Source organism: Leptodactylus fuscus, chromosome 3 (genome assembly GCF_031893055.1).
Source record: "Leptodactylus fuscus isolate aLepFus1 chromosome 3, aLepFus1.hap2, whole genome shotgun sequence".
NCBI classification, from domain to species: domain Eukaryota; kingdom Metazoa; phylum Chordata; class Amphibia; order Anura; family Leptodactylidae; genus Leptodactylus; species Leptodactylus fuscus.
The window spans coordinates 47,388,739-47,401,286 of NC_134267.1; the positions used below are offsets into that span (position 1 = coordinate 47,388,739).

At 40.7% G+C, this 12,548-nt stretch overlaps 1 protein-coding gene across 1 annotated transcript in view; it reads right to left on the bottom strand.

Annotated features, from left to right (window-relative positions):
- The window catches only part of LOC142197346 (heterogeneous nuclear ribonucleoprotein L-like), a 46,540-nt gene that overhangs the window by 23,696 nt on the left and 10,296 nt on the right, over positions 1–12,548 (bottom strand). Inside the window, exons 2-6 of the mRNA XM_075267562.1 lie at positions 8,581–8,699; positions 6,810–7,047; positions 5,398–5,483; positions 3,787–3,883; positions 3,629–3,701 (exon numbers count right to left, since the gene is read on the bottom strand). Of these exons, the coding sequence (XP_075123663.1) occupies positions 3,629–3,701; positions 3,787–3,883; positions 5,398–5,483; positions 6,810–7,047; positions 8,581–8,699 (613 nt within the window). The remainder of the gene's footprint in view (positions 1–3,628; positions 3,702–3,786; positions 3,884–5,397; positions 5,484–6,809; positions 7,048–8,580; positions 8,700–12,548) is intronic.

A 12,548-nucleotide genomic window follows, 5' to 3' on the forward strand; every position in this document is an offset into this window, starting at 1 on the left:
AGTACTGGGACAAATTGTGGTTCAGGACCCGAACCACAATTTGGAACCACTATAGAGCTAATACAGTATGTACCCTGTAGGACCCAGTATCTCTAACAGAGTCTGATCCCAGTGGATCTTGTGACCGCCGGGTCAAAGGGGAGCCATACCATGGCGGCTCCCATAGCTGTGTATATAGCGCTCACTGAGTGCTGTGTGCACAGCGATTGGGAAAGCAGGGACAGTAATAAACCTTCCCTGCCTTCTCTATGGGAGCTTTGGCTGTAGTAAGTCAGCTCCCAGTTTCAACAGCTGGACAATTTCGTGCAGCTGCTGTAAACTGCATGGATGTACCGATACATCTTTGCAGAACAAGAAAGCCACTATCCAGATGTAAAAATCCAATGGGTGGTCCAGAAGTGGTTAACAAGGCAGAAAAAAAGTCTATTTTTCCTTTTTTTTCTGTAAAACCACCTAAGTGCTGCTGTCAAGCATTTAATGAATTAAAGGTTTTGAAGTTTTAAATTTCTGACAATTAAATGTTAAACATTTTTGCAAGCATAAATTAAACATTTTGTAGAGTTTAAAGATTTCCTCTAACCATTTATGCAGTCTTGTCTCAGTAGTTGTAAGTGGATAAGACCATGAATGCAGGAACTTTCTATGCTCACAATTTCCTTATTGTGGTCAGGATATTTTCTCCTACATGTCCCTGTACAAGTAGTAAGGAAATCATGACTGGGTTTTTGACAAGTGCCAGAGCATAAAAAGTTCCTGCATTCATGACCATATCCATTGGCAACCAAGCACAACAAGAGACTGTTACCACTTAGGTGATTGCAGAAAAAAAAAAAAGAGAACTTTAAAGCACTGCAAGTTATTTTAAAGAGGACCTTTCATGTCTTCGGGCACATGCGGCTTTATATACCGCTAGAAAGCCAACAGTGCGCTGAGTACCCCCAGTACTAGTCTATGGACAAGTACAGTCTGGGGGGAGGGCGATTCTCAAGCTCAGTGTCATGGCTGGGCGATAAGGAACTCCCTCTGTCAGTATAGCGCTACAAACAGCAATGTCAGGAGGGGGGGTTCCTAGCTAGACTGTCAGGAATGCCCTTATATCAGTGAAGAGCTATCGGTAATGGCACTGATAGCTCATCCTCCTGGGGCACATAATGGGAAAGCCAACCGTGCGCCGATTTCGGCGCACTGACGGCTTTCTAGCGGTATATAAAACCGCATGTGCCCAAGAATATGAAAGGTCCTCTTTAAAGGGGCTCTATCATTGGTAAAAGTCATTGTTAACTAATCACATCTTTGCATAGCCTTTAGAAAGTCTATTCCATGCCTACCTTTAGTATGTACATCGACTCAGTGGTTTCTGAATAAGTCAGTTTTTATTCATATGCTAATGAGCTTCCAGCCAGCACAGGAAGTTCCCAGCAGCACTCGTCCCTGCTATTATCTCCTATGTGTGTGTGGAAACAGGAAGCTGAATCATCATCAGCAGCAGCAGCCTGTGCTGTATACACTCATAGGAAACAATAGCACAGAGGGTGCATGATGCATCGTGTACCCAGTCTAATTAGCATATGAATAAAAACTGACTTATTCAAAAACCACTGAGGCAATTTACATACTAAAGGTAGGTGTGGAATAGACTTTCTAAAGGCTATGCAAGGATGTGATTAGTTAAAAAAAAGTCTGAAATCTGACAAAAGCTTTTTCACAGGGTAGTAGTGTTAGTAGTCATGCTCACAAGATGTAATAAATGTAGACAGAATGGAGAACCTTAAGTATATAAAGCAGTAAGCTCACTCCTCCCCGATGTAAAATTTAACGGATAAGAAGCCTAACCAAAGTTGGTTGAAGTGTAAGCAACTCTAAGTAATGTATTAAAATGAGATCTGCAAGTCATGTAAACCACAAAGGAATAAGGATCTTGAGAAATGCATTTCTCAAGAAATTATAACAAACTTTTCAACAAACTTTGCATACCTTAAGAGTACAGTTTGTGTACAAGAAATTCCCCAGAAAGTGGTAATAAAAATTTAGCCAATAGGATATAGACAACTCAAAATGATGGTAATGAACAAAACAACCTAAAACACAAACTCTCAAATTGCTACATTAAAAAACAAAACAATGAAAAACAGGAAAGCTATGGCTTAAAGAATATGGCAATGAGAAAACAAAACAAATCTGTGTTCTAAAGGTCAAAGGTGGTTGTATCCTTAAAGGTATTATCCAGAATTGGCCAAACCAGATAGAAATAGATCTACGTTTCCCAGTCTCCAGCTGCCGCTGCTCTCCACTCAGGTGTGCGTTGTGCCTTTGCCATAAGTGACAGCTACGGCCAATCAGTGGCGCCTGGAAAAGACCTGGTGACGTCACTCACATACGTCACAGGGACCACTCCTGCAGCCGCTGAGGTCACTGAGCAGCAACAGATATTGAAGTGCCGGGGACAGGAGTGTATGATCTTCCCCAGCCTTCTCTCCAGTTGTCCAATTCCAGGAAAACCGCTTTAAAGGAGCTAAAAGGGCAACGAGATGGACATACAAGATATCCCATACACACGTGTCAGATTAATACCCATATTATCATATTTCACCATTTAAACTGTGTTTTAAAAACGACCTATAATTAGAACTGAAAAGCCGAATGACATAGCGTAGAGGCATCTGATAGACACTGTCACCCTGTACATTGGGGTGTTTATATCCAAATCCATTCAACACTAATCCCTGTCAACCTGTCAATGCTTAAGCAAATTAGGGTTTGTTAGTCAAATGGGTGGTAATACTGACAGAGTCACTGCCCCCAGAGAAACCACAGTGTTACTGTCCAGCTACTGAGACCAGATTAGATATCCTCTTTAATGTGAAGTCCCTGAAACCTCTATGAAGTTGTGAAGACTACTGATAAATAGTGGTATCTAGACTAACATTATAGACAATATATACAAAATATTCTCAAACTTACATAACATCTACCTGTACTGCCTTTGTCTGACTATACATATCATAAGAGTCTAAGGATTTCACAATGAAAGTCATATACAGTTAGAAGATATTCTAATCCTCTAGTGTCCAGAATATGCTGATTTGCATTCATATCCAATGTATATCATGTAACAGATTTGAATGTGCAAGAACTCAATCCATGCAAGTATGCAGAGGGCTCTCAATTGTCCATTTCTAGGAGCCTGTGGTGGTGATGATGGTGATGATGATGATGCATGCAGAATGCAGTCAAAGTGAGTTGCAAGTCTGGTTTTATACACATTTTCAGACAGCTGATGCCGTAGTGGTGCATGAAGAAGTGTACAGTCAGCCTGATTGATGATCCTCCACTAGACTTCTGAATGCTTTGTCCAGCTTGGGAATAAAGTCTTGTCCGTTGAGTTGCAGTGTGCAAACTTATGGATTGATAAAATACATTCCTTCTCTTAGCATACAGATAGAAAGTGAGAGGGGAAAACAGGGAGTGAATCTGTTCAGAGAAACAGCACTGCAGGACTGGGGGCTTTTCGTGGTTTCTGGATGAGACAGCTACTAAAACAAAAAACTACAGGACAGCTATCGTTGACCTTACCCAGAACAGAACTATACATCAAATGTCACCATGCCTGAAACAAGCCAAATCTTACCTTGTATGTTCAAGTAGGGTTTGCTGTAATCCCAACTATCACTGTTGTTCCGAATAACAGTAAGGCGCGTGGGCTGTGTGCAATGAAACAAGTAGTTAAGGTCACTGCAACAGAAAACCGTAAGGATATAGACAGAATAAAGAGTGAACAAGACTTACCTTGGCATATTCGATTTTTAGATTGCAGCATCCAACATAAATGTCTGCTCCATTCAGGGCAGCTTTGGCCTTCTGGGCACTATGTACAGTCTCAAATGTCCAAATGAGTTAAGGAACATGGATGCTAATAACTGCATGCTGCATGAACTCACAGTAAGAAATACTAGTATGTTAATATCCAGCAATAATCTATAAACATATCAATAAATAACAATATAACCAATAGAAGTGAATGAAAAGTTAATAGTGCTTACATAAAAAAAAGTTTCATCCATTATATGGATTTTCTGGATCAGGGGCCAATTTCGATTATGTGGGGGTCCATCACTCATACTCAGCGCTGATTTTAGCTCTTCTCGTCATCCTCTTCACTGCCTAGCAGCCACCTCTGTCTTCAGCGGTATCCAAATCCCGCACTTGCGCTCTACACACGGCCACATCGGGTTTGGGATGAGTGTACAGTGCATTCTCCACCAGTCATCTTTATTATATTCCTACTGGAGTGAATAGTGCATGAGCAGGATTTCGATCCCGCTGAAGATAGAGGTGGCTGCTAGGCAGCGAAGAAGAAGACAAGAAGAGCTAATCTGCATGAAGGAACGGCCTAGGAGGCGGCATCAAGAGTACGACGCTGTGGTGCTCGGAGCACAGGAGAACGCCCCCTGCGCTCCTTGAGCTTCATTTACATATTTTCCAAAAACGATATATATTTAAAAAACGGCTGTGAGCAGGAAAGAAAGAAAGGTAAGACTAGAATACCCTTCTAAAGGTTAATCCAACGTGTGTTTACTTAAAAAAAAACAAAATCTCCAATGATAGACTCCTTTTGGTGACTACAAGGCCTTCAGCATTAAAGAATACTAAGTCATCAGCATTAAAATTGAGCCCTGGCCTGGAAAACCCCTTTAAAAGCTAGTAAGTACATACAAAAATTGGAACAGCTCACCCACTGTGGATATATTTCTCCAGTCCAGCAGATGCTAATGGTGCATGGGCCCCTTCTAATACTACAAGTAACAGTATACATATAAAGAGTTTAATTGATCTAGCAACAGCAAGGTTAAAACGTACCTCCAGGTATAAACAACTTTTAAGAAATTAATAGTATAGGTGAATATAAGAAACTTTGGGAAAAAAAAGGATCTAATTCCTTCACCACTTATTATGTTATTCTCCTGCTCCTTATCTTTAATCTCAGAGCTTTGTTTACGTTATATTTGTCTCGATATTCATCCTCACACATATAACTCTATGGAGACTCTGTGCTCTCACAGTCTCTTATCTACAACCTAGCAGTGTTATTATAAAGCAAGGAATAGCATAGTGCAACAGCATCAATTATTATTGTCTTTTCTATCCCCTCTCCCCCTCTTTATAGACCAATATGAAGAAAGTAACTATATTAACTATAACTATAGTAAATATATTAACTATAACTATAACTATAGTAAATATATTTTCACGGTTGAAACTTGGTTGTGTGAATAAACTGTAAAGTGTGTGTGTGTGTGTGTGTGTGTGTGTGTATTATATTTATTACACACCATTTGTCCCACAGCTACATCTGAATTGCCCACAAATAAGTTGATTCCCAACACTTTAAAAGGATATTCCACCATGGCTTTAATTAAATTTCTCTTAAAAATTACTATGCGTTCCACTTTTCCTACAGGGTTGAAAACAGCATAAAGGACATCCTATGGATGAAAGATAGGAAATTTAATACAATCATAATATTAAAGACACATGTAGCACTACATAAAAAGTTGTGTGCACGAAGACCAAGAGAGTGCAAAGTTGGGATAGACGGTCTCAAACTAAACCATATGTGCAGCGTCTAATGCTGGATGTTAAATCTGTCACATTATTAGATTTGTCTTGTCCTAAATTTACACCTCCGATTATTTAAATTAATCTAGTCAAATATTGGCACCACACACACTTCATAGGCTCACAAACTTCATGCCAAGACCCACCCCTTTCCTATTAAGTTACTTCAAGAAGTTGTAAATCTGTCTAAAACACTTAAAGGGGTATTCCCACGTCGCATACTCACCAGTCTTCGCTGCTGTAAAATCTTCTTTCTTCCTGCTTTGTTGCGTCATTGGTGGGCGGGGTTACATATGCAAAGCCAGGCCCTGCGTGTGCGCTCCCAATGCAGCTAGGCATCAGACGTACAGCCTTCACAATGCAATACAGATCCGGCATCCGCTGTAATAGAGAGGCGGATCCCGGGGAGTGTAGAAGCCGGCACAGGTGCCTGCAACATCACTACGCTCCTGCCCTGCATGAAGCCAGGAGCGGCAGGAGCGATACTGCTATTCCGCTCCTCCGCCCCCCCCCCCTCCTCCGGAATAGCAGCTTCGCTCCTGCCGCTGCTGGCTTCATGCAGGGCAGGAGCGTAGCGATGTTGCAGGCACCTGTGACGGCGTCTAACCCTCGCCGGCATCCGACTCTCTATTACAGTGGATGCTGGGTCTGTATTGGCGGCCCCTTCCCCCTCCAAAGTGTAAACCACCACCCCCCCCAGGCTCGCTCCCGTGCACTTAGCCCCTCCTTCCTCCCCCCTCAGAGCAGCAGATACATCACTTGACTTTTGACCAGATAAGTCAAGGGATGTGTCCACAATGAATTGAATAAAGTAAGATAGTGTACAAACAAAGCAGTTTTGCTGAAGCAGTGTATTTAGGAAAAGGCTTACATTCACATTAACAAGCAGTATAGATAGGATCCTTGTGATGGACAAGGCATGTTAGGCAGTTTTTTGGAACAGATTACATCAGAATTCTAGCAATTTTGTAATATTTTTTCTTCTATCCCATGTTAAACATTTATACAAAGCCCCCTAGAATCATTGTAGTATTAAATGGATCATGTCTGACATCCCTGCTACGATCTGTGGCCTAGTTGAGACTACCACGAACGGACTGCAGCACCCACCCTGATGGCCGATAAGAGTGGCCTTCAAGAGGCGGTCAGTGGGTTCTCCTGTTGAATTTTATAATTTCTATATTCAGACTTACCACTGTAATCGGATAGAGTGGATTGTGGATGGAAACAAGGAGAACTTTATTTCCACCAGATGGGTCTTCAGTGTTTTCCGGTCTGGTAATCCGTTTGCTTGTGGAGTAGTTAAAAAATGCCTGTTGTCCTGCTATGTAGACTGGTTCATTGCTAGCAAAAGTCACACACTTCTCGGAAAATTCTGTGTCCTCAAATTCAACCAGAGCTTGCCGCTTGAAAGGCATCATCATCACGTAGCTAAAGAGGTGGAGAAAGAATTACAGATGAGATGATGATTTCTGAATACACCATTAAGGTTATCTCCTTCATCTGACAAGTCTGCTTAGTACTTGTATTCGCCATAAGAAATATTATTTTCTTAGAAAATATTTAGTACCTTTTCCTTGTTATTCCTCTTAGAAATGAATGACTAAATAGACAACTGGGTTTTACTGTTGTGTGTCAAAGGCGTGTGTCCATATACAGTATCTATAGGTTGCCATACAATACTAAACATATGGCTTTGCTAGGAGCAGGGTCTCCAAATATTAGTTCTTACAAAAAAATAAATAAAAATTTATGAAGCAGATTCATCAACACCAGGCTTGATATGCCTTGGGCCTGCAGAAGATGCACTTAAAAGGGGTTGTTTACGAATTTCAGGACCCAGGGAGAAAGCCATGGAAGGGCAAAGATTAAAAAAAAAAAAATCCAAACCTGTTCCCGGCACTCGCCACTGCTATCTAGTCCATTGTGTGCTGTGGAGTCACCACTGGAGTCCCGTGCCGTTTTGACTGCTGTCAGTCTAATGAAAGGCCTCAGAGGTCACAGAAAAGGATAGGATAGCATGCTTTATTTTTTTAGGTTTCTCCTTCCTTGGCCGCCTGGGTCCTGAACTTCGTGAAAGATCCCTTTAGTAGGTACAAGCCTTATTATAAATTAGGCATGTCCTTCAGCAGTCCATGCGCCTAAGCTGCAATCTACACTAGCTGGTAGATTTGTACGCCAGAAAACTGGTGTAAATGTGCCAAAGGAAGAATAAAGACGCCAGTTGCCGTCATTTGTGTCGCAAGTGACTTTTAAAATGTCACAGACCCAAACTGGCAACATTTCTTATTCCACTTTTCTGGCATAGGTGCATTATAAATATGCTCCATTATGTCATTATTCAGGGAAAAAATATTCACGAGTGGCCATCTTGTTCCCTATGCGTCAGTTTTTCAATCAGGGACAGGACATAAAGTAGATCACAGCTTAACATGCCAGCCCCATTTAATTATGAGGATAGCGTTTATTATGGCTTCATATCTGTGGTAAATACTTGCATAGATTCTGTAGTATTTTCTTATATTATAGAACACTACATTGCATGGATTCTGTGTTATCCCTAATAGAAATGTAGGAATTAATTGACATGTTGGTGTAACAAGCTGGAGTCACTGCACACTCTCACACTGTTCAATCGGTGCTGACATCTCCAGACTGAGCAGATACAGATCACACTGGCCTAAAGGAATGGTAACGTTACATAAACAATTTATTAGTATTTATTTATTAGTAATTTCTAGGATTAACCCAGTAACAGAATTATAAGTAAATGAAAAAAAAGGACTTAGAAGTAAATACCTCCAATTCCCAATGTAATAATCTTGGGCCAGATAAAATGTAGGCCATGGTTAGCCACTTTTGTATATTTTGCAATCAATAAAGAAATATCCTTGAAGAACCCCGTGAGTGCTGCTACATTCTTCTTTTTAAATGTGAATATAACAGATAAGCAGACAAGCCTACCTTATGGTGCCAAATCTAGAGAGTGCCGTCGCCAAGTCAGCTTCCACCACGGACTCACAGAGCCCTCTAACATGAACTACTGGAGAGACTGATACTTTGTGATGGTTTCCACGTTCATCCTATAAATAACATGAGATGAGAATTTGGGAATTGTTACAGTGAAGTTCTTCCATTAGTGCAAGGTTACAAGAGGTTGAGGTCCAAGGTAGATTACCTCTTCCCACTAGGTATCTGTAAAACTAGCCTAGTGTTACCCTAATCTTAGGCCTGGTTCACATCTGTGTTCGGAATTCCGTTTGGGGAGTCCCCTCGGGAATCCCCCCCAAACAGAACACCAAATGCATTAAAAAGCAGTTAGCTAAGAAAGCACACGGACCCCATAAACTATAATGGGTTCTGTGTGTTTTCCACACAAATAATGCGGAGAGAAAAGTGCTGCTTGCAGTACGGCTATGGACTAAAGCCGCTGTATCTTTAGCAGCAAATTCAGGTTACCTTTTGGGTTGCATATCATCATCATTTCATTCATACAAAGTTTCATTTAGGTTCAGCAACTTCATCTTGGTGTGTTATGTTTTTGTCAATGAATGAATACTTGAAAGCCCTCGTGGATCACCCCATTATAAAAACCTCAAATCATTCAAATCAAAAAATTTTAATTTTTTTTCCAGCAATACATTCATTCAGTCCAATAAAGTGTTGTTGCTGGACTTCTTATACCTTAAAAGGGAACACGTAGCCAAGATTTTGACCACTAACCTCACAGCAATGTCATGTAGGGAATCCTTTTTAGCTTTCCTTCTGTTATTTGTAAGTAACCAGGTAATTTTTATATATGTCACCTAAGAGGTCAGTATGCAGGAGTCATGATGAAAAGCTAGAGGAAGGAGAATGAGTCCAGATGCCAATATGTTGTGCTGTGCAGCACCTAGAACCACGGTTCTGGTATTGTTTTAGAGCTGAGAATCTTGTATGTAAAACCTCACCAGGCTTGTGGTTCTATGTGCAACAGAAGTGGAGGTATTAGAAGTTAAATACACAGCTAACTGGGTCTTTAACTGCTTGTATCTCCACATTTGTAGGATATAGAAGCACAATCCTAGAGTGACCTTAGAAGACAGATTATCTGCTTTAAAAGACCAAAGCCATTTTTCTAGGTGCCTCAGAGCCCAACATATCAGCATATAAAGGACTGGGCCCTCCAAGCCTTTCAGCAGGACTCAGAAAATCAGGATACAAAAAATTATATTTAATACCCTACCTGAAAGTACTGTGGGTTTTCACCCAACACATAGTTTTATTCATCTTGCTCAGTTTTCCAGTTACTGCTGATTTTACTTCTTCAGTGTTTACAATGTGTTGCCTAGGTATTCAACTAACTGGGCTATGTCTGAGCTGGTGACGTCAGTCCCTCTTCCTGGCCACCTCTATTCTCTCTGCACCGTAACGTATGACAAACACAGCAAACTGTCAGCTCTGCAAAACTGATGAGCCTTGATAAGGGCTAGAACGGTGCTTGATCAGTGGCTTGGCTTTCTCCATATGTAAATACAAAGAAAATATTGTGCAGTTTCAAAAAATGAAGAATGGACCCGGTGCATACTCCTTGCATGTATATCACATCATGCAAGGTAGGCCTACCCACCAGATTATCACAAAGTGAGGGCAAGAGTAGCTGAAAACATTAGATGGGAAATTGTTAACCCCCTGACAGTTCTGAATGATTCCTGCAGAGGGAGCAGTCACTTTAAACGGCTCTAACTCCAGATCCGCAATCTTTGTTTTGATTTAAAGCCACGAATCTTTGCTTTAAAATAAGGCTAAAATGATGCCTGTAGCCGAACTAGATTATGAGATATCACCGGTTAAAACAAAGCTGCATATACTTGGAGATTTGACTTCAACCAGTGTGCAGAACACGTGAAGCTGATAGTGTGCGGGAGAATGATGTTTTTTTTTATATTCTTGGCCATGTCACTTAAGATGACCCCAGGGTAGAAGGTACAATGCAGTTTTTTTCATGATATCACATCCCCCATTATCAATCAGAAAACATACATGTCATTTAACCCCATATATGCTGCGGTCAATGCTGACTGCAGAATCTAAGTAGTTTACAAATTTAAAATAAACTTTTTTGTCCCTGTTAATGAAAGTATATTATTTATTAAACACCATGAACCTTAAAATTCAGATGCCAGAATTGCTATTTACTGTTCTTCTCAGCTCTCCAAAACAAAAAGTAATAAAATTGATCAAAAAGTTATAAAAACAGGAATGCAGAGAGGGAATGCTAAATGCCTTACATCACTAAAGGGTTAAAATGTACATAAGGCACCAGAGTTGTATGTGCCAGATATTTCATACAGTCTGTAATAAAAAAAAAGTTATATTTTGTAGGAGGCTTTTAGCCATTTTAATGTGACTGTTGGGAGGGTTGAAGTCTACCTCCTCCCCAAAGAATAGTCAACGGGCACAAGATTAGAAGGATCTATTCAAGTAACGTATAGAAAATCAAAGACGACATAAAATAACATCTTTATACCCACAAATAAAATCACTCTTATAGAGGAAGTACTACTGCAGGTTAGTTAGTGTTAGTAATGTGTGTGTGTGTGTGTGTGTGTGTGTGTATATGTGTATGTATATATGTGTGTGTGTGTGTGTACGTGTGTATGTATATATGAGTGTGTGTATGTGTATGTATATATGTGTGTATGTATATATATATATATATATATGTGTGTGTGTATGTGTGTGTGTATGCATATATGTGTGTATGTACATATGTGTGTGTATGTATATATGTGTGTGTATGTGTGTGTGTGTATGTATATATGTGTGTGTGTATGTGTGTATGTATGTATATGTGTCTGTGTGTGTATGTGCGTATGTGTGTGTGTATGTATATATGTGTGTGTGTGTATGTATAAATGTGTGTGTGTATGTGTATATGTGTGTGTATGCATATATGTGTGTATGTACATATGTGTGTGTGTATGTGTGTGTGTGTATGTATGTATATATGTGTGTGTGTGTGTGTGTGTGTGTGTATGTGTGAACATCCAGGATACAGCAGTTCCACGTGTCAAGGGTAAGTTTGTGCACTGCTTTTAGTGCAGTTTGTTCTTCGTATTTGCAGAGCAATTAATACTCTCGGTAACTCAAAGTTATCAAAACGTCTTCAGATTTCTCCTTTATTCCACTCAGATGATTTGAAAGGACTACTCACAAGGGCTGTACAATCTCCAACACCAACACTGAGCTTTTCTGATCTCTACCACAACAATATCTACACTCCAGACAGCACATGGACGATAGCAGTGTGCCATCCGTACCCTCCACATTCCAATAAGGAGCTCAGGCCACAAAGCAGACTGGAAGAGAAGCTGCCCTGAGTTTTGCTCCTGGGCTCACAACCCCCTACATGAGCCCTTGATAATACAAGGTTGTGTGTATGGGGCCATAAGACTATAATGGGTCAGTGTGATACCTGTTAACACTGATAGCACACCATTAAAAAAAGGCTATGGCCATACAACGACTTTGGTCTCATAAACTGTTATTCAACCAAAGATAGTCTGGTCGCTCTTTGACTCCTTCACTAATGTTTCAATCTGAACACTGCTAGACCTTTTTTTTTTCTTCTATTACACTAGGGGTCACAATCTGACACCAGTTACTAACGTGAAAAAGTCATAGGATGACTGGCACTCTCTCGTCAAGGGAGTTGCAGCCAAATTCTCCATGTAGCCTTAGGGCTCGTTCACATCTGCGTTCTGCTCTCCGTACTGCAGGTTTCCGTTTCCTGCATAAAACAGAGCAGGAGACGGAAACCTGCAGGACTCTTTCATACCCATTCATTTGAATGGGTGAGAAAGCTGTCCGGCCGTGAGCGGCAGTGAGCGTTTTGCGCTCTCCGCAGCGAAACCGGGTTTTTTAATCCGGACACAGAGTCGGACATGCGG